Genomic DNA, 22772 nt, shown 5'->3' with positions numbered 1-22772 from the left:
GAGAGATCTGCAGATTCCTCTTCCTTTTTTGGGGTTTGGAGGTGCCCAGATGATGCCCAGCTGTGAAGCAATGCAAGCTGCTGTGAGGCCTTGGGCCTTCTTTTGGAAGTTCTGGGTCTCTCTGACCCAGCTGCAGTTTGTTAGGTAATTTTAGATCTCAAAGGGCCAGCCCATTCATATGCAAAAGCCTCTGCTCACAGCTTGGGTGGGGCGGGGTCTCAGGGAATCAACAGGGCGGAGCAAACAGCTACAGCTGGTCTTCAGTCCTGCCCTAAGGTCCTGGGTCTCAGTGTCCCTCGGTAATCACTGCAAGCACCTCTGAGAGACAGTCCAGTTCCGCCCTCTGCCAGACAGTCCAGTTTCTCCCCGTATGAGTCTGGGTCCCCAGAGACTCTCCCGGAACTGGAGTCAGGGCCGTCAGGAGCTTGAGACTCCCTCCCGATTGAAAAAGACACCGGCGTCCTCCATTGCCAGCCCTTTCCGCGCGTGTGCCTCCGTACCTCTGCACTTTACTTCCGCATCTCCTGAGTCTCAGTGTGCTTTTCTCTTTCCTTCTAGTTGTAGAATTTCCACTCAGCCAGCCTTCCTGTGGTTCTGGGTGATGTCTGTTTTGTCTTTAGTTGTAGTTTTGAAGTGGTTGTGCGAGGCAGCAATTTCAGGTGTTTACCTATGCCACCATCTTAGTTTCTCTTTCTCTCTCTAGTAGCTTTTTAAATAGAATCCATCAAATTTTCTACATGGATTATCATATCATATGTGAATAAAGACAATTTCTGTCCAATCTCTTGTATGATGGCACTGTCTAGAAACAACAGTACAATGTTCAATAGAAGTGCTGAGAGCAGACATTCTTGAGTTGTTCTTTATTTTATGGGGAAAGCATTCAGTCTTTCAAAGCTAAGTAAGATGTTAGCTATCATTTCATTGTAGATACCTTTTATTTGGTTGGGGAAGCCCCTCTATTCCTCTTTTTCTGAGAATTTTTATAAAGAATTGATGTTGTGCCCTGGCCGGTTTGCCTCAGTGTATAGAGCGTCAGCCTGTGGACTTAAGGGTCCTGGGTTTGATTCTGGTCAAGGGCACATGCCCGGGTTGCAGGCTCAGTCCCCAATAGGGGGCGTGCAGGAGGCAGCCAATCAATGATTCCCTCTCATCATTGATGTTTCTATCTCTCTCTTCCTCTCCCTTCCTCTCTGAAATCAATAAAAATATATTTTAAAAAATAAAGAAAGAATTGATGTTGGGTTTTGTAAAATGCATTTTCAATGTTTGTTGACATGATTACATGTTGTTTTTTTTTAGTTGTTCATATGTTGGATTACATTAAATGATTTTAGAATCACAAACCAACCTTGCATTCCGGACAAACTCCACTTGGTCATGATGAATTATCCTCTTCTTATATTGTTGGATTTATCTTGTTTATAATGTGAATTACTGTTCATAAGGGATATTGCTCTGTAATTTTCTTTTCTTGTAAAATCTTCCTCTGGCTTTGGTATCAGGGTAATGCCAGTCTTCTAGGATGAATTGGGAAGTATTCCCTCCTCTTCAGTTTCTGGAAGAGTTTTTGTATAATTGGCATTCACCTTGTATAAGTACTTTACAATAGTATTCTTCTCTTTCTCCCCTTCTCAATCTTTGTTCTATTGTTTTTACTTTTACATGTTATTTTTTTGTTTGTTTAAAAATTAGTTATCTTTTTAAAAATCAAATATCTGATGGAGGAGAAAGAACTTATTTTTTAAAAAATTTATTGATTTCAGAGAGGAAGGAAGAGGGAGAGAGAGATAGAAACATCAATGATGAGAGAGATTCTTTGATTGGCTGTCTCCTGCATGCTCCCTATTGGGGACAAGCCCACAACCCAGCATGTGCCCTGACCTGGAATCATACCATGACCTCCTGGTTCATGGTGACACTCAACCATTGAGCCACAATGGCTGGGCTAAAATTAGTTATCTTTTAAAGATATATTTAAAAATAAAAATCAATCACATATTTTTCCATGAAGTTAACATTTCCAGAGCTCTTACTCTCCTTGTACAGGTATTCTTTTGATGTTATTTTCCTTTTTTCTGAAAAAGGATCTCTAACATTCTCATGCAAGTGTGCTAGTGCTGAATTTTTTCAGCTTTTGTTTATCTGAAAAAGTCTTTATTCCACCTTTTTTTCAGAAAGATATTTCTGTTGGATGTAGAATTCTAGGTTGAGGTTTCACTTTTTACTCTTAGTACTTTAAAGTTTTTTCTCCACTGTCTTCTCACTTGGCCTTCTACCTGATGAGATATCTGGTCTTCCTTATCTTTGTTTCTCTATAGATAATGTATCTTTGTTTACTGGTTGCTTTAAAGATTTACTCTGTATCACTGGTTTTGCACAGTTTGATTGTTTTAAAAGCAACCAATAAAAGCAACCAATTGTTTTTATCTTACAAGCACCAGGAATTATATAACTGGTTGTGCTTTCTTCTTTCCATTGGTTGACAAAAACTCAGTCCCACATTTCTGCCCCAATTCACAAATGTTATGTACACTACTCACCTGAGTTTTTATCATAATTCCTTTTCATTTTCTATTTTTTAAATGTGTTTCAGTTTTTTATCCTGTTGCAAGATATATATTTTCTTAATTTTATTTTTGTAGTCACAAAAGTAAGACTTTTTTTGTGTATGAAGTCAAGTGATTCATATTAGTATAAAGAAAGTGTTAGCAACCCCTCAACTCTCAATCCCATCCACCAGGTTAATGGTTTTAATAGTTTTATGTGAAAACTCCCACATCTCTCTATCTGCTCATATACACATATCTAGAAATAATGGAGTATTTACTTTATAGAACTCTTGAATCTTTTGTGGAAAAAGCCAGAATATGGGAAATATAAACAAATGGAAATGTTTAATGGTGATGATGATATGGACACAGAAATCATTGTAAATATTTAGTACCTGTTTCACCTTTGATGGCTGGATGTGAAGCTTTTGGGGAGAACTAACCCTGGAGTCTATAGCTCAGAGCATGTAGGACACTAGCCCCTGTGTAGCCGGTGAGCTAAGGAAAATTATGACCTTGACTCTTTTTCAGATCATCAAAGACCTGCAGCTACTGGGGCTGGTGGCAGCCCTGGTGATAGCTGATGTGATCCTGCTCCTGACGTGGGTATTGACTGATCCCATCCAATGCCTCCAGATTCTCGGTGTCAGTATGACGGTGAGGGGCCCAATTCCTGGAGAATTCACTTCCTGACCTGGGGGGACTGGCTTCTGTGGGCACACAGGGGTCGTTCTCCCAGTAGCACTCACTGTGTGGCATCCTCCCAACAAGAAGATAAGTGACACAAAGAGGAGGGAGAGTGAGGAGCTGCGGCTGCTGTGAATGCCTTGCCCCTTGTCTGCAATGTGTGCTCCCACTCCCGCTGCTCCTCCTGCCCCAGGTGTCCTCCACCTGCATCCACTAAGATGTCAACACACTGGAATCTGCCTGGCAGTTATCTCTGCTTCCACATTATCAATAATGAGAACTCGGAGCAACAGGAAGTTGCCTTCCCCTAATTGTTGGGAAATAAAAGTAGGAATTTGAGGTTGTCTTTTGAGTCAGTCAACCCTGGTTCAAATCCTAGCTCTACTACTTTCTAGCCAGGTGACCTTGGGAAAGTCATTTAACCTCTCTAAGTCTCTATTTCCTCATAAGTAAAATGGAGATAATAATACTACCTGTTTCTTAGGGCTTTGGTGATAAGTAAGTAAAAGCGTGCAGGTAAAGAACTCAATTGTGCCTGATACATAGTCTTCAATTGATAGGAAATCCTATGTTCCTAGACTCACAGGGGCTGGGGAATACAGTGGAACCTTGACATTGCAGATTTAATATTTAAGGTTTCAACTGTTAACAAATAGTAGGAATTTATAATTCTGCTGGTGCACTAATGCGAATCATTATGGTAGCTAAGCACACAACAGAGGGTAAGCCCTGCTGCCACCAAACATCCAACTTTATTGTCTTTTCCTCCAATTAATAGTCACTCTCATTTATTTAATGGAGTCAACTAAATTTTATAGCTTTTACACATTAAGGGGGAAAATAGAGGCTGTACAGGAGTTCACACTCCAGGACCTTCACAGGGATCTGCTGTGTGTCCCTGGTAATTGTGGGTGCCCTCAGTACTGACTCTGTGTCCCTCCTAGGTGACAGGGAGAGAAGTGGCCTGCTCGCTGACCAGCACACACTTCTGCGCTTCCCGGTACTCTGATGTCTGGATTGTTCTTGTTTTGGGATGCAAGGTTGGTATCCACATCTTCTTGGGGTACAGTCTGTCTGTCACCAACAAAATGGACATATATGAAGAAGGAATTAATGAGGTGATTCCTGCAAAGAATCTTGAAATCAGGAAGACCTCTGTTGATACATAACTCTCACAACCAGGGACCCTTATTATTTCTTTACATTTGGGAGTGGGGTGTCACTTTTTCAACTCTTTGGACTTCCTCATTTTGTTCTCCCCAAATCATGTGGAATTCACCTACTGTTTCTCCCATTTCTTGGCTTGGTTTTAAGTTTACTTGTAAATATCAGTTTTCTTCCCAAATCCCTGCAAGGAAGTCGGTGTCAAGGTATCCTGCTGCCATTCACCCACCTCACTCTCACTCTGGTTGGAAGACGGGCTGGCTCTAACACAGATGACAATACCCAGGGTGTCCTTTGAGTGATTCCAGCTGCCTCAAGTGTCTCCCGCCCTGAATCTCCCATCATTAGACTCATTTGTCTCTGGTAGATGGTAAAAGTAGGATATTATTTCCAGAGGGTACAGGATACCTACATAGGGCACTGAGTTAGGTCCCTAGAACCAACTGTCCTGTTAGCTGGTTTTCAGCTTGTAGGGACAGAGAATCTGGCTGTGGGAGCATAGGGCAGGCCTGTTTCAATGAATAGGGTGAGCCCTGGGTGGCAGGAGCCTGTCTGTCGATTATCAGGGCAAAAAGGCCTGGTTGACTGATTGCTGGCAGAGTAGGAGTTTTTCTCCGAAGGTAAACTTTCAAGTGGGTACTTCAGAGAAATAGCCTTGGGGATGGGCAGGGATGGGACAGGGAAATGTTGCTTTTAAATTATGTGCATATATTATTACTTTGATTGAAATATTTTCAAAAGAAAATACTAGGAAGTGAACGGCTCTTTCCTGGTTTCTTGCTTAAGAAAATGAGCTTCAGAACATGACAGAGCAGGGTTTGAACTCTGACTCAGCCCCTTCCTAGCTGACCCTGAACCTCATTTGACCTCTCTGAGCCTTAGTTCCCTTACGTAAAATGGGGTGATGATAATATCCACTCAGAACTGTTTTGAGTTTCAAAGGAGTTAATGCATGGCAAGAGTTTTCAACCACTCCTGCCCCATAGTAAGAGCTCAGTAAATTTTAGTTATTATTATTAATCTTCTACTGCTCCCCTAGAGTCTAGGGCCTAGACATTTCTGAAAATCACAGCCCCTCTCCCACTTCCTCAAGCCCTAGAGAAGAGCATGTCCTCCCCAGCAGCAACGCAGCATGTCCCCCATAGCAACTCACTTTGCGACTCAACTTGATTTATTTTTCCATTGCCTTTTATATAAATACCATTTCTATTTGATTTCACTGTAATATCTTTCTGAAGGACAAAGAAAGAAAAGGGGGAAAGGGTGCTGAGCATCAGGAAACTGACTGAGCCAGCTGCCCATGGGCTTCCTGGTCCATGAGCAGTCCCTGGGGAAGACCCAAATCTCTGCATAAAGTCCCAGGAGCCCCCACCTGCACCTGTCTGCTGCCCACTACCCCACACTTCTCAGCAGTGAAGGCAAATGACCTACAAGTATATGTGATTCATTTAAGCACGAGTCATGGATGTATAGGGGCTCTATTAATACCTAGTTCCCATTGGGCAAGGATTGTAATGGAATTGAATTTTTTGTTGTTGTTAATCCTCACCCAAGGATATTTTTTCCATTGCTTTTTTAGAGAGAGTGGGAGAGAGGGGGGCAGGGCAGGGGAGAAAAACAGAGAGAGAGAGAGAGAGAAATATGGATGTGAGAGAAACACATTGATTGGTTGCCTCCTGCACGACTCCTGCATGATTCCTGACCAGGGCCGGGTATCGCACAGCAACCCAGGTATGTGCCCTTGACCGGGAATCAACCGCCCTCCCAACCCCCTCTGTGTGCACAGGGCCCATGCTCTAACCACTGATTGACACCAGCCAGGGCTGAGATTTTTAAATAGAATCAGATATCAACATTTTAAAAACAAAGAGTTACTTTTATTCACTTTTGATTAAAGTACTCATAATCCAACTCTGCCAAATGTCACCTGATGGCATCAGTTTCCCAAAAGTCAGGCCCTTCTGGCCTCCTGACTGGTGTATCTTCTAACCATTGAAGGTCTCAGGGTGGCACGTCAGGCCCCACTTGGGACACTGGACATTGGGGGCATCCAGAAGGCATCTCTGCCATGCTGATCCTTTACTCTAGGCCAGTGGTTCTCAACCTTCCTAATGCCGCGACCCTTTAATACAGTTCCTCATGTTGTGGTGACCCCCAATTTCATTGTTACAAATTGAACATAATTAAAGCATAGTGATTAATCACAAAAACAATATGTAATTATATATGTGTTTTCCGATGGTCTTAGGCGACCCCTGTGAAAAGGTCGTTCGACCCCCAAAGGGGTCGTGACCCCAGGTTGAGAACCGCTGCTCTAGGCTGTGAGTCCTCCCAAAAATTATTGCCAGGGCTGTACCTGTAGGTGGAACTAGTCAGGTCGGGGCATTTTGGGACACTGGCAGGTGCCCTGCTGATACCTGACCTTATTTATATTCATTGTTAGTTCTTCCTCTGAGTCCCCTAGTTCCCACCCCACCTCATCCCCCATGGCATCTTCAGGTTCAGTTATAAAACATGGACATTTGTGTCTTGCCTTCAATCTCCCTAGCAGGCCGAGCTCCTTGAAAGGACCATGGCTTAGTTCTCTTTGTAGCACTGGTTCCTGCCCTACACCTAGCATGGTACTTTACACATAGTCAGGTGGACTTATGTTGCATCTACAGTATATGTTAGGTATTATTGATTAAAGTTTTGATTTCTGTTTAAATGCATCTCCTTCCAAGAGAGAAAGCACTTTAAGGTGCCGGGCGTCGTTTTCTTCCTAGTAGAAATGAGAACTTTGAGAGCAAGTTTTTTGTTTGTTTGTTTGTATTTTTAATATATTTTATTGATTTCAGAGAGGAAGGGAGGGGGATAGAGAGATAGAAACATCAATGATGAGAGAGAATCATTGATTGGCTGCCTCCTGAACGCCCCCTACTGGGGACCGAGCCCACATCCGGGGCATGTGCCCTTGACCGGAATCGAACCCAGGACCCTTCAGTCTGCAGGCCGACGCTATATCTCCTGAGCCAAACCAGCCAGGGCGAGAGCAGCTTTATATTCATGAGAAAGAGGAAAGAACAGGGCCCTGGGTTCCCGGTGGTGGGGGCCGGGAATGTCACAAAGTGGGTGAAGGGTATAGATGGAGCCTTTGCTGCCTGTGCCTGCTCCACAGGCTCGTCGAGTTCCCAGCCTGCCTTTGTCCTCCTGCTTCCACTCTTCATCTCCCATAAACACCCACTGGCACAGAGCCTCTGCTAGCCTGGAGAGGTCCTTTGTGTAAATCAGAAAAGGCCTCCCTTCTAGGCAGATGCAATCTTGCAGGTGCAGGGCTTGGCAAGCAGATGGTGCCTGTGGGAAAATTAGAAAAATGAGCCCCTTCCTCAGGGTATTGCTCCTGCCGCTGCACATGTCTGGGCAAACAGGCCATGGGGGTATTTCAGCTTCCGTGTGGCCCTCAGCTCCTCGCAGTGTAAAACCACATGGTGGACGTGGCAGCCCTCACCACCAGCAGCATGATGTGCCCGCAGCCCTATCTGTAGGGCTCCTGCCCGCCTATGCCCTCCGGTCCTGTGCCTCTATCCCGGCAGAGTCCCATCTTGCTGATCTCTGATAAACCAATTCTCAGGGCAGGAGAGGAAAATAACATTTATTAAGCACCTACTAGGTACCAGAAGCACCCTAAGGTCCTCTCATGTCTGAGTAAACCCTCATAGCACCCCTTTAAGGTGGGTATTATTACCCTTATTTTAAATGGTCCCAGCCCTCCTGCTCTTTAACCCTGTCTGTTATTCCACTTCCCCGAGCCTCTGGTTCTCCCTCCGCATCCAGGGTCTGCTGCTGCTGTATGGTGCCTACCTGGCTGGCCTGACCGACCACGTCAGCTCTCCTCCTGTGAATCAGTCTTTAACCATCATGGTTGGGGTCAACCTTGTGGTGCTGGTCGCTGGGCTTCTTTTTGTGGTCACCAGATACTTGCACTCCTGGCCCAACCTGGTCTTTGGCCTCACATCCGGGGGAATCTTTGTTTGCACAACCACCATCAACTGCTTCATCTTCGTTCCCCAGGTATGTTCTAAGGAGAATTTGGCAGGGCCGGTCCTCCAGAGCATTGGCTGGGCATGATAAACTGCTCACTGTATTTTCTCTCAAGGCTTCTGGGTAACATTTATTGGAGAGTCAGAAGGAAGGTGGGTTCCTGGTGAGCTGGCTCCTTCTGTTCTTCCCTCCTCGCTCTCCTGGAGGAAGACAGTTGGGCTCCCAGTCAGCAAAGAGGGCAGCCCAGAGTGACTGAGTGCAGCGGTCCCACATTTCCACCCCTGGCAGCTGACTCGCAGACCTGCTTTTCTGCATCCTCCAGTCTGTTTCACTGCTCCTCAATCCCTTCCTCATCTTGATAATGTCATTTTTTCCCTAGCCTGGGAGTCCGGAGCCTTTCTTTCCTGTTTAGGATTGCAGATTCACAGGGAAAACTCATTTGGAACTCTATGCAATTTTAAATGCTTTTTTCTTTCTTTTTATTAGAGGAAAATAGAAAGCATTCCTCTTCTTTTTACAAAAAGGAGAAATAAAAACTCAATAAACATGTGTTTCATATTATAGGGATTAAAGAAAAAAAAATCAAACAAAGGAGGAAGATAGCAGCAGAAATGTCCAGACAGCAAAGGGGGGAAAGGGGATCTGGAGGGAAATGTAAAGGAATCATAGTCTCTGGAGGAAAGTGATGTGAAATTATTCGGATTGGGCCCCAGGGTACCACTGAGCCACACACGTCTGAGTTAATGAACTTGGCACTGGGCATTTTTCCTGTCTCCCTTCTAGTTCTCTTTTTGTTCCCCCAAGGCCTCCCTCATCCCACTACCCCCTCAGCACCCCATCTAGTTCCGAATGCAGCTTCCAGTTGACTGTGAATGACTTTACCATGGAGCACTAACTGATAAAATCGCAGATGGAGGGTCACAGGGTATTTATAAAAGGGAAGAGTGGACCTTGGGGCATGAAGGTATGACACAGGCATAGGCTTTTTACTCTTCTGCCTTCTCACAAATTCTCATAAAAATACTCAAAAGAATAAACAAATATGGAAATATTTGTAGCAACAGCGCTAAAAATCAAGGATGAGTAGTGCCTCAATGCCAGAATCTAGAGGAATTTTCTTCCTTGCTCACCTCTACTATATAGTCTGAAAGAGCTAAATACTTGCTTTTCCAGCTTCCTTTACAGCTCGGGGTGCCCATGTGACACAGTATTTTTTGTTGTTGTTGTTTTTTAAATGTTTTTATTGATTTCAGAGAGAGGAAGGGAGAGGGAGCGAGAGATAGAAACATCAATGATGAAATAAAATCATCAATTGGCTGCCTCCTGCACACCCCCTACTGGGGATTGAGCCTGCAACCTGGGCATATGCCCTGACCAAGAATCAAACCATGACCTCCTGGTTCATGAGTCGATGATCAACTACTGAGCTACACCAGCCAGGCTATGTGACACAGTTTTGAACTCCAAAAGTTTTCTGAGAGGCTCCTGAGAAAGCTTTTGCTTTGCTGAAAAAGCTATGGGTGTGGCTGGCTTTGCCTCTTGTACCTTCTTTCTGCCTTGCATGTTTGTTGTGCCTGGAGCTATGGCAGGCATCTTGTGACAATGAGGGAAAAGCCAAGAAATGCATTTACTATACTAGGAAACTGTAGTTATTCCCGTGTAAAACTAAATTCAGAGGGAAAGGACCTATGAAGAGATTCCGCAGTTCATAAGAAGAGATGCACAAATTTCTGGAGATTTGGACAAGCTTCCTTCCTCTGAAGGAAATTAGAAGTTTTTAAAAGATAGCAAATTTGTTTTGTCAATAGGATTTAAAAGATATTGCCTCTCTTCAACCAAAGCAAACCATCATGAGAAGGACATAATCTTATATCATGAAATACTAAATAAGGATGAAAAACATTGTGTTAAATTCAAAACCCCAGTAGAAACACTGAATAGGCGATTGGACATAGCAAAATACTGAATTAGTGAACTAATGTAAGGCCACAGAACACAAGGAGACAGTTTAAAAATGAGAGACTAGGGCCCAGCTGGTGTGGCTCAGTGGTTGAGCATCGGCCTATGAACCAGGAGGTCATGGTCTGATTCGAGGTCAGGGCACATGCTCGGGTTGCAGGCTTGATTCCCAGTTGGGGGCATGCAGGAGGCGGCCAGTCAATGATTCTCTCTCATCATTGATGTTTCTATTTCTCTCTCCCTATCCCTTCCTCTCTGAAATAAATAAAAAACATATTTTTAAAATGAGAGACTAGATCAACTATGGAGACCTTATCTAGGGATACAATTTAAAGCTAATAGGAATCTCTGAAAGATATGATTCTCTCTCATCATTGATGTTTCTATTTCTCTCTTCCTATCTCTTCCTCTCTGAAATAAATAAAAAACATATTTTTTTAAATGAGAGACTAGATCAAATATGGAGACCTTATCTAGGGAAACAATTTAGAGCTAATAGGAATCTCTGAAAGATAAAAAAATAATTTGGGGCAGAAGTAATCACCAAGGAACTATTAGAGGAAGCCTTCCTGACCTAAATAAAACAAGACCTCTCTCTGAAAATTGAGTGAACCAGCAACCTCCATGATGTGGCTCCACTTATATCTCCTCTCTGAGCACTCGCGTCTGTCCCTTTGGCATCCCAAGTCTCAGACACAAGACTTCCACCTCAGCACCCAGGACAGTCGTGATATCTAGGCACATCCCATCTGCACACATAGACATAAAATGCAGGATGCAGTTCACCTTGAAATCTGGCTTCCAGGTTTGAACAGCAAAAAGCACTTGATTTGTAAAGTGAGAGTGGCAGTGGAATTATTTTGGGATACAGGAACAGGATGGATGGACAGTGTTGGCCTTTCTCTTGCCTTCTCTCTGTTTCCCATTTTTCCTCCTAGCTGTCTTAAACTCCCTTCCTCTTACTTTATCTTTCCTTTTCTGTTTTCTCTCTCATGCCTTTATTATATTTTAAGTTTAGGAAGTAAATTCTTCTTCTTTTTTTTTTAATCTAAAAGTAAGTAGGTTTGTCCTTTTAATGGACTTTCCCCTCTGGCTCAGTGGCCTTTGGTAGAAGAGTCTCCCTGTGAGAGCTGCACTGTGCATTCCCAGGAGAGAAAGACAGCTGAGCAAAGTTGGAAAAGTATCTGAGGAGAGCTACATGGGGAAGGAAGAGAGCAAGGAGAGGATACTTCCTCCTGCCACTGAGCCTTCGGACTGGACAGCGTGGGAGGGGTTTATGAAAACAAAGGCACAGATGCCTCAAGGGCAGTTAGGTGGCTCCAGAGAGCTGAGTGGAATGGCACAAGTGGACCAAGTAGCATTCTACGCAGGTCCTCAGGAAATGCCTGAGTGTTGACGCCAGACACTGAGGTCATCACCAGCCATGAGCAAGCCTCTGCTTTTGTTGATGGTATCCTGCGTGTGAGCCATCTCCACACACATCTTCTCCTTCCCTCCCTCCACCTCTGAGAGACAGATAGGTCCTGAGATAGGACATTGTTTTCTCCTCTAATCCCCCAAAGTGTTTCACCTGCTCCTCCATGTAAGTACTTAGGACTTCCTACTCTGCCTTAGAGGTATCTGCATATGTCTCAGTGCCCCTACTAGAGAGGTGAGTTTTTTAAAGGAAAACGATTTGTTCATTTATTTATCCACTCATTTATTACCTGCTGGGAACATGCAGTTCAACACATGGCCCCATCTCTGGGTGTAGCTGGGAGCAGACATGAAAGGAATTATAATGCAGGTTTTAAGTGTTTGGGGAAGGCAAGTTACATGATGCTGAGGAAGGGGTGCCCCAGCCTGTCTAGGAACTCCATAACACCTTCTCAGAAAATGGGCCCAGTCTTGAAGGATAAGCAAGATTGGGGAAGGGCAGTGGGTGGCATTCAGATGGGGGAACAGCATGACAAGAGGTAGAGAGGGAGGAGAGAGAACAGGCTATGTTTGGAGCACCACAAATCTGCACTTTTTGAAGCACAGATTGAAGGAAGAGTGGCAGAAGGTTGCTAGTAAGAGGTGACATCCTCAAGGTCCTCGTATATCCTGTTAAAGACTGGAGATTGAATCCCACTGTATTAGTTTCCTGTGGCTGCTGTAACAAATTAACACAAATGGAGTGACTTCATTCAGATGTATTTTCTTATAGTTCTGGCAGTCATAAATCGGAAATGGGTCTTATTTACTTGGCTACAATCAAGATGTCAGTAGGTCTGCATCCCTTCTGGAGGCTCCTGGGGCGAATCCGCTTCCATGCCTTTTCAGCTGCTAGAGGCCACCTGCATTCTATGACTCCTGCCTCTTTCTCTATCTTTAGAGCCAGCAGTGCGACATCTTCAAATCTTTCTCTTTCTGATCTCCATTTCCATGGCCACTTCTCTTCTTCTGACTCTGACCCTCCTGCCTCCCTCTCATAAGGACTCATGATTACATTGGGCCCACTGTACAATCCAGAATAATCTCCCCATCTCACATCCTTAACTTGAGCACATTTACAGAATCACTTTTGCCACATAAGGTAACATATTCACAAGTTCCAGGGCTTGGGGGGAGGGGGAGGAACACCTTTGGTGGGGGGCATTATTTAGCCTACCACACCCACGTAGCCCAGAAGCTGAAAAACCAGGAATGTGCCTGTCCTTCTGGAGGAAGGGTCCTGGAGAAGTCCAGAAATTGTGACCTGAGGTCATTTATTGCCATATTTCGGAAACTCCAATGGGTCAAGTCTGAAGGATCAGGATCCTCACAGACACGGAACTAAGGGGGCGGGGGCTTTCATCAGGGGGCACCCTGGCTCCACCTGGCCAGCTTGGGGTGAGACAGACCCAGAGCCCTGGATGTGCCCTTACACCAGTGCTGAGCAGTTCCTCCAGAGAGGGCTGGGCCTGGGGGTGCTGGGGAGAGAGAGGAGAAGCTCTACTGCTGAGGAAATGAGGAGTCCGAAAGGGAGCCCAGATACTGCGACACTGCTAGGGTCAGTCCTAGGAGAACAACACTGGTGTCTGCTCCGTCCACTCAGGACCGTATAGTGACCCTATGTGCCAGGCTCCAGTAACTCCCGAGTAGGGTGGGGAGCTGATGGCACCCGAGGCTTTTGAGAAGGGCATCTGAGGGGGAGGTTCCTGGCCTGACCCAGTACAGATCACACCGACTCCTGATGGCATGAGGAACATGCAGTTCAACACATGCTGAGTACACAGAGGATGTGGTATTGAAATTGATGGCAAGATTTAGAATCCGATCTGAGCTTTACCAAATTGGGGTTAGGACATGTTTAATGAGTGAGCAAAGAAGTCCCAGGATCCCTGTGAGGCTCCCACAGCCACCAACATCGTTCCTAAGGTGCCACAGTGCCCAGTGTACATCACTAGCACTCTCCATGCTGAGATTTCCTACAGGAAAAACAGACACTTCCTTCTCTGTAGCCTCCCCCTGGCATCCGTGTCACTGGCATGCGCCGGGTAGAGACAGTGTCCCAAAGGCTCAGGAGGATGGCCCTTGTTGGTGAATGTTCTGTGTTCAGCTCCATCCCTATTAAGGCAAACTAGCCCATGCTCCCACAGATTGCTTCTTAAAAACAGTTTCTCCCAAAAAACTTTCCTTTGGACCCCACAGTTAACAGTCTCTGTCTTCTCAGCTGTGTGGAGGTCGTGTGGGGTGGCACAGTGACCCTGTTACAGCTCTGGCTCTGCTGCTAACCCCCTGCAAGGGCCTAGATCAGTCATATTCCTTCTGAGTCTTCCCTCATTTGTCTAGGAAGAAAAGATGCTCAGATCACAGACCTAATGTTCTGTCTTTTTTACTGCTGTTTATTGCCATTTGTGGTTTCCTATCTGAGCGTTGATTATTGACTTGGGGTAGGAGTTCTCCAGCAAGGAACTGGGTTTGCAATCGCTGTGAGCACACCATTACCCAACGAATGAGGATAATTAAGAACAGCTACCTATAACTGGAAACAGTTTCACTTGAAACATACAGAGTTTAGATTGCTTAACCCTGTTATAGCTCATAAACTCTGGCTTTAGAACATGGCCCTGGGAGTATACTTCAATCTGGTTTTCTTTGACCAGTTCAGCAATGGTTGGGTCAAGCTAAGATGGTTCTATGTCATCTACCTATTATCTTCCTTTGGCATTTTGAAAACTATATCACCTTAACATTCTCTGTGCCTTCTGTTATTTCCGTCCATTAGCTTTCCAGAGCACAGTACATTCTGAGGAGAGAATAGTTTGTGCATTAGTGTATCACCGTCATTCCTTGGTGTTTTGGAGAACTAGTGAGAGAATGTGTTTCTGGGTGTGTAATTAAATAAATAACATATGCTCTGTTATTTAACAGCTGAAGCAATGGAAGGCATTTGAAGAGGAAAACCAAACAATTAGATGCATGGCCAAATATTTCAGCACTCCCAGCAAAAGCTGCCATGCCCCGTATGGTGAGGAACAGAATTGCCATGCCAGAGGAGAGAAAACCTCCATGGAAAGACTCCTCACAGAGGTAAGCGAGACCCCTGTCTGGTGGAGTCTCTGTAAAGAACTCCAGTCACGCACCGGTGGGCCCCTGCTGTCCCATTGCTAATGTTGTTTCTTCTCCGCCCATTCCCCCACTTCCATTGGCAGCAAGCAAAACCTTGACATTTCCCCAGTGACTCTCCCACTGCTGATCCTCACCCACTTATTCAGTCATTGCACAGTTGTGTGCTGGACATTGTGCTAAGTGATGATGAATAAAACAAATATAGTCCCTACTCTCGGGGAGCTCACAGTCTAATGGAGGAAATAGATGTTGATCAAGAGAATAATGAAGGGACAAATCAGGGTGGTAAGGCAGAATTATGGATGGTCAGGGCAAGGGAACCTAATTTAGAGCTGTCAGACAAGACTCTCTTAGCTGAGAGATGAAGGTTAAGTACAAACTGGCCAGAAAAGATTGTGGGGAAAAGCATTCCAAGCAGGGGAACAGAATTGGAAAGGCCCTGAGTTGTAGTGGATTCTAGCTCCTTCTGTGTGATACATTCTTTCCTTACATAGAGCAGTGCCCTCATTTACAAGATCTTATAGGGCCCCTTACTGTATTTCCAGGTTCTAACTAGAGATCTCAATCATCCCACCACCCCAGAGAGGCAATAAGTGTCTAAGGATGGGGAGGAGGGCTAAATAGGGCCTCTGAATACCGTAGTAGCACCAAGTCCTTCTTCTGTGCTTGAGCCAGAGTTGGCACCTCTCCCAGAACTGGGCACTGGGGTGTGGGCTTGCAGAAAGCACATGGAGAAGCTGGAGGCTGCACTGCCTCAGAAAGAAGGCACAGGGCTCAGAAGAATTAGCCAATATTTTCACACCAACTACATTAGTTTCCATGTTTTCTTCAGTATAGAACACACCTGAGTAGGTGCTATTTGGGAAACTGTGTTTTTCTGTAATTGGACTGACATGTGGTTATCAGGGGTCCCTGTCTGAGAGGACGGTGAGGTGGGAACCTAAGAAACACAGCCCAGTGATGGGGTGAACCTTCCCTGCACCCCCTGTCGGTGCCCCTCTAGTCTCCCACACCATACCCTCAGTCTGGACCTTTTTAAAAAATCAGAGTAATACTTCTCTATTTCTGTACTATTTATGAAGCATTCAGGACCTATTTCAAAGCCAGATTTCTTCCCACCTGGCAAGGGAGTAGCATTGCCTTTGAGATACTCTGTGAAGTCTTCAAAGAAGCATTTTTTTTTTTTAGCTCAACAGAAGGCCAGAAACTTGGCGAGAACAGCCAGGATGGTTTTCATTCACAATCAGCTAATGTTGGAACAGCCAAGTGGCCTGACTCTTTAGCCTTATGGTAATTTATGACGTGCTGTTTGTACTTCTGCCACACTGACTACGCTGTTTCCCACGCAGTGACTATTATCTGCTCTATCCAAAAAGATGCCTTGAGTCTGCAGAGGAAGGGCCCTAATAGGGAGCAGATGCACAGGCAGTAAAACGCTGGCCTCTCCCCAACACCCCACACCTGGTGCCTCTCTCCCAGAAAAGGCCTGGGAACCAGCCGCTGCCCCCAGGCGCCGGAGCAGGCCTAGAGAGGTCCCAGCTCTGGCATTGCCTGGTGGGAAAACACGGCATCTTTCCTGCCTCGTCTTGTGCACAAACCCTGACTCCAGCTTCCCTCCACTGCAGCCCCTCTGCCGCCCAGGTCCTTTCCCGTGACCTGGGCAGTCCACCTTCTCATTCTTGCCCCCCTCGCCACTATGGTCAGGGGTGCCCCAGGGGCTGTCCAGGGCAGCACCCATCACCGACTTCCCAGGCTGTGTGGAAGCCAGCAGGAAGAACCTTCCCAGGGCTATAGAACCCCCTTCTACACTCCGCAGCAGAGGAACCCCAACTATTCTTTTTCTTCCCTGAGCCATAACAACCAGAGGGCGATTCCATCTCTCCTTATGGCCTGTACCTTGTGAAACACACCTGTGGATGTTTGGCTTCCCCAGATGTGCCAAAAGTAATAATTAATAAGCTCATTTAAATGCAGCTGCCTTGGTAGGTCAGATTTTGGTCTCACAGCGGCAGTGACTCACACCACGCCCCTAATTAGTATGCAGCCATGGTGAAATCAGAGTTCCACTTTTTTTCTCTGAAAGGAGAGAAATTTATTGTTTAGACTGACATTTCTCAATCCGTCACCAGCCAATTTCAGATGTTTCGTCTGCTGGGAGAAGAGCATTCTTCCCAACTCAGCATTGATCCTATTTTTCTACACTCAAAGAAACTTGTGGGTAAGGCACAAAAAGACAGCATTCAGAGTTTACTTGCCGGGTTAGCTGTCAGCAGTTGGTGGCTTCCTCCTAACTCTGTGAGGCAGTCGAGGCCTCCTGAAGCCAGCCCGAACCCTCCTTCATGAGGAGGGGCTGCTGAGGAGGAAGAGGGGTGGGGTCCCTCCTGGGCAACCAGCACAGTGACCACTATGAGATGCTCAAGAGCTATCTGGCACCACCCAGGTATCATGAAGAGCCTGAATGACTGTCTCCAGATTACTCATCCACTCTGCTCGTGGTGAGTCCCGAGGCATCCACACCTTCCTAGCAACGCCCCAACCTCACCACACTGGGGTGAGAAAGGGGAGATGGGCTAGGCAGGTGCTCAGCTGCCAGTCCCTTCCGCTTATTCAGCACTTACTCACTGATCTGGGACTCTCCTGATGATAAAAGAAGTAGAATAAACCAGGACGTAACTGGGAGTCCCGGTATCAGAGAAATCACCTTCCTGCCTATAACTAGGGAGCAGTGATCGGCCTTGGAGTTGCTGCCAACAGGTGCTCAGCTGCCAGTCCCTTCCGCTTATTCAGCAGTTACTCACTGATCTGGGACTCTCCTGATAAAAGAAGTAGACTAAACCAGGACGTAACTGGGAGTTCCGGTATCAGAGAAATCACCTTCCTGCCTATAAATAGGGAGCAGTGATCGGCCTTGGAGTTGCTGCCAGAGACTATTGCTGGACTAGTTTACTCAAAGTACTGCTTTCTGAAAGGGTCCCTTCTGGGCAAGTCTTTCATCTCAACTTGAGAAGGCACCACAGGTGTGGTCTATAGTCGACTTGTGTCAGGTTTCCTAAAGAAGGGAAACAACTTTTTACTTCTAGGGCATAATAAGTGTATGTCCAAACGCGCATCCTCAGCTTTTTGAAGGTGATGGCAACAGAGAGGCAGCATTTGGGTATTCAGACAGAGTTCCTAGAACACGATGCTTGTGTTATTACCTTTCCAAACACCTGACCTGGGTTGTCTGCCCCAAGACCATCAGTTCCCCAGGATGATCTCTTCCCTCCTCCACCGCCTTTGATCATCAGCAATGTCAGAAGGTGGACATAAGGTCTGAGTTAGAGAGGCAGCTGCTGTTATCACCAGAGGATGCTCAGGGCACACCCACCATCAGTATGCTTCTTCCTACTTCATGCCCACGATCCCAGTCAGTACGGACACACCTCTGCAGCTTGCACCCACCAGGCCTCCTGGGCACAGCCTGTTTACCAACTAAAAGCTATGCAACAGGTAGGCAGCTCAACAGCAGAACTGCCCCAGCCTCATTCATCTTCTGGGCTCCATTCTAGATCTACTGAATCAAGTATCAGAGACTTAGGCCCAATGATCCTATTTTAAAAAAAAAGCAAAGCTTCTCCAATAATTCTGATGCCTGCACTACTTTAGGAGCTACCAATAACTGATAGTGCCACCTGGAAGCTTTCACCTGCCACTCCGAAGGCCAACTAAGGGAGGACATAACACCAATCTGAGATTCTCATTGGCCCCTCCTGGCTTATCTCTTTGGCCCAGACATCTCCACCCTTCTTCTGGTTTTCCATTTTCTAGTCTGTTTAGCAAGAGGCAAAATACTTGTCTCCCCATTCAATCATCCTTTTGGGATGTGCCTCAAATTCGCCTGTATTTTGCAAAGGTGTCATAAACCCGGAGTTGGGCCATTATTCAGACTTGTGTCCTGCAGAGAGAGCGACCTGACCCTCTCCATTCTGAGGAGGGTGTGCACAGCCAGCAAGCAGCAAGCTGTGTCTCCTCCACCCTCCCATCTCACCGGCAATGCCACAGAGTGGGGACCTTAGGGGGAGATTAAGATTCTACAATAAACCGTGGTTAACCTTTATTGAGCACGAGGTGTCAGTTATTGTACTCAGCACTGTGTGTGCATCACATTTTTTCATTTTGTGGAGGTGCCTCCTCGGAGCCTAAGATCACCAGCTAATACACAGAGCACCTGGGATTTAAACCAACGTCTTCTGGTGCTACACTTCCTCCACCCTGGGAGACAGCGTGAAAACCCTCAGTGGCATCTTTTGTTGATGGTTTTGCTTTTGTCTTACAGAAAAATGCTGTGATTGAAAGCCTGCAGGAACAAGTAAACAACGCCAAAGAGAAGCTAGTGAGGCTGATGTCAGCTGAGTGTACCTATGACCCCCCGGAGTGCGCTGTCCTCCCTGCCTCTTCCCATAGCAAGGAGGGTCAGGCTGCCGCCCCTGCACACGGCCTGGCCACTCAGCGGCATTCGGAATGCCTCTCGGACTCTCCGAATGATACCAGTGCGGCGGCCCAGGACTCCCAGAGCACCTCAGTGCCCTCCTCAAGTGCACAAAGCCTCGAGGGCCCTGGGAAGGACACTGGCTCCTCCCCAGGGCGGAAGGAGATGTCTGACTTGAGAGACTTTTCTGATCATTTAAATTTGGGCTGCAGCCAGAAGCAGCAGGCTGGGCCAAACCAGGGTGCAGAACGGAGAGACCAGGGACCTACAGTCCCCCGTCAGAGCCTCACACCAGTTGAAGAAGGCTCTGTTCCCCAGAGACAGAGGCAGCTGGAGAACTCAGGGGAGCCCCAGAAGCAGTCAAGGGTCAATTCAGTGACCAGGGAGAAGCTTCAGGAAGTCCTACAGGATCTGGGCCTGGGCTCTGAGGCTCCCGTCCCCTCTTCCCTGTCTTGTCCCCAGCAGCCCTGGAAGAGCAGTGCTGCCCACGGCCCCCAGAAGATGCCCTTCTCCAGGGAGCTGGGCTTCAGCCCATACATGGTGAGGAGAAGGCGGGCAGCGCAGCGGGCTCGCTCACACTTTCCGGGCTCTGTACCCTCACATGTGGGGCATCGGGCAAATAGGGTGGCATCTGGCACAAAAAGTGGGTTAAATGTGCAGAACCGGGACAGCCTCTGCTTGGACCCTCAAACTGCTGATTCCAGGGAACCCTCTTCCAAGAAGCTTTCGTTACTCCCAGATCCTCAAGGCAAGCCGGGCATCCAGGAGGACAGCAAACAGTGCCAGGCAGAGCCCCAGGGAGCTGGGAGAAGCTGCGCAGCCTTTCCTCACCAGCCTTCTGGTTCTGGCCGGGCACAGTGTCCCGCTGGCCCACGCCGATCACCAGATCTGCCTGAGCAGCGCCAGCTGCATTCCCTGAGGTCCCCAGGCTGTCTCTCCCTTTCTTCTCCACGAAACTACCTTGACACTGAGTCCAGCAGCTCAGACGAGTTCTTCTGCCACTGCCACCGGCCCTACTGTGAAATCTGCTTCCAGAGTTCCTCTGATTCCAGTGACAGTGGCTCTTCAGACTCTGACCCTGAGCATGCTGGGGGGCTGGCTTCCTGGGAAAAGCTGTGGGCCCGCTCAAAGCCTATCGTGAACTTCAAAGATGACTTGAAACCCACACTGGTGTGAACTGCAGCACAGCAGGCCTGGATAGAGAGGTCGGTCCAGGACAAGCCGTACCAAGGCCTTCAGGGGGAAGGCGGGTTCTGGCCTCAGGAGAACACATCAGTGCCCTGCATTTGACCAGCCCTTACCATGTTTCAGCTATGCTCACTTGAGTACTGTTACCTTGAGCACTTCTTGGGTATTGCCTGTCTTGTTACTACCTCACAGCATTCCTGTAAAAGACTCCAGTTGAGTGACCATAAAAGATACTCTTTGGAAAAAGGTGCTAAATGAGCACAGAAGCTTTCCTGTCCGGGTCAGCCTGTATTCCACAAAACTCTTCATATATACCACATGGCTGGCTGGTGGACAGACAGATGGAGAGATGGAGGAACTTTTCTGCAGAACCAGAGTGGTGGACTATGACCCATCAAACTGGCCTTAAGATAAGTTTCCTACATCCTTGGGTGTCCCGTTCTTGGCAGGGGGTGCGACTTTGTTTCTGCTAAAGGTTGAACAGCACCACCCCTGGTTCCGGCTTCTGGCCAGACTCAGCTCACAGCCACCTCTACAGCACTGTTTGTTCATGTCTTCCCACCATTATGGCACCTCACCATCATCCCCGAGATAGTCAGGTCTCCATGTGGCCACAGGCTACCCAGATCTCTCTCCTGGGCTTGGGTGGCACCTGATGCCCAGACTGTCTACTGGTCCTGTGGTCCATCCCTTTGACTCTGCCCCTGGTGCCATTTTTGGACTGAGGGGAAGCACACACTGGCAATCTCTGTTGGTCAAGGGGTGCTCTTGGTGCCATTGGGGTTACATGACCACCAATGGATACATGAATCTGGAAATAGAAAACAAGGAAATAGAAAGGAAGAAATGGGGGAGAAGAGGGCAGGAAAGAGAACAGGTTTTGAAATTTTACCTTGAGTCTGGCACAGAACATGGCAGCATCAGAGTTCACTAATTCCTTGATAACCCTGGGAAGTAGATACTCTCATTCCCATTTTTACAGATGGGGCATGTGAGGCTCCAAGAACTGAGGTGACTTTCACAACTTCACACCAGGAGAGTGGTTCATGGAGAACTTGCCCACAGCCCAGGGGACTCCAAGTTGGTAGATTCTCCTGGGAATACATCTCTTGACTCATTCTGGGAATGGCAAGCAGGCCAGACCATCAAGCAAGGGTGCTGTAGGAAAGCTGAGTTGTGCTCACCCTGGAGTCCAGGACACCTGCCCCCAGATAACAAAACTGGGTTCCTCACTGTGGGAAGCCGTCCTCACTGCCTCAGGGGCCCCCTGCACCAGGATGTTGGTGAAGGACGAGTGCCAGGAACTCGTCTGCTGCCAGACCCAGAGGGAGAGCACAGATGGGTCCACTTTGCTTGTTGCTAATCTGGTTGTGGTTTAGAGGCCGCCCTCTGCCCCCATCCGTGTGTGTGCACATGTTCATGTGCAGGAGTCTGAGCCTCATTAGATATGCCTGGGGGGAGGGGAGAGTTGGGCTCTGAAAGTCTCACAGAAGATTTGTCATGAACTCACAGGGGCTGCCAATACTCAAGAGTCTCCAGACACTGGATTGGGAGTCTGTCTTGGTAGCACAGCTTCTTCTGTTGTCTACTTTTGCATACAAATGTCATAATTTATTCTGCATGTGGGTTTGTAGTGTCTGCTTGTGCTGTTTGTTTGCTGTCCAAGTGATACCTTAATAAAAGAGAAGCAACTCCCAAGGCAAGTCTCTTCAGAAATTGTGGTCTCAGGCTGGGGTGTAGAGGCACAGAGAGTGGACACACAGCCACCAGAGTTGCCTTGGGTTACCCTGGGTTCCAAGGGCATCTTCTGCCAAACTTCATTTGTAACAGAAACAACTGCCCCAGTGGACAGGGGAAACCATGGAGACTCTGGACTCTTCCCACCCACGGGGGTCCTGTGGCTGGGCTTCACCTCCCTCAGCTCCTTCCCTCCCAGCAAGGAACCAAAAGGAAGTAAACATTGCCTCTGCTACTGTCATCTGGGTTGTGCATGTCTCTGTTGGCCCTAAGGTCTTGCATGGAGCCAGTCATAATTCTGGCCCAAGCATATATTGCCCTGATGATTGAAACCTTTGGGTTGGAGGTATCCATCCTGATTCCAAAGCATGTCACCACTAGCAGTCTGCTGTTCATGACTGTGGAATATGCAGGCTCTATCC

General features: G+C 47.0%; 1 protein-coding gene across 1 annotated transcript in view; it reads left to right on the top strand.

The window, feature by feature from the left end:
* GPR156 (G protein-coupled receptor 156) overlaps positions 1 to 22303 on the top strand; it is a 106605-nt gene extending 84302 nt beyond the window's left edge. The window contains exons 6-10 of the mRNA XM_005875350.2: positions 3084 to 3209; positions 4184 to 4279; positions 8217 to 8453; positions 14760 to 14918; positions 19273 to 22303. Coding sequence (XP_005875412.1) covers positions 3084 to 3209; positions 4184 to 4279; positions 8217 to 8453; positions 14760 to 14918; positions 19273 to 20601 — 1947 coding nt within the window. The 3' untranslated portion in view covers positions 20602 to 22303. The remainder of the gene's footprint in view (positions 1 to 3083; positions 3210 to 4183; positions 4280 to 8216; positions 8454 to 14759; positions 14919 to 19272) is intronic.
* The last annotated feature ends 469 nt before the right edge of the window (positions 22304 to 22772 follow it).

Source organism: Myotis brandtii, unplaced genomic scaffold (assembly GCF_000412655.1).
Source record: "Myotis brandtii unplaced genomic scaffold, ASM41265v1 scaffold46, whole genome shotgun sequence".
Lineage (NCBI taxonomy): Eukaryota > Metazoa > Chordata > Mammalia > Chiroptera > Vespertilionidae > Myotis > Myotis brandtii.
This window is presented reverse-complemented; position numbering and strand designations above follow the sequence as displayed.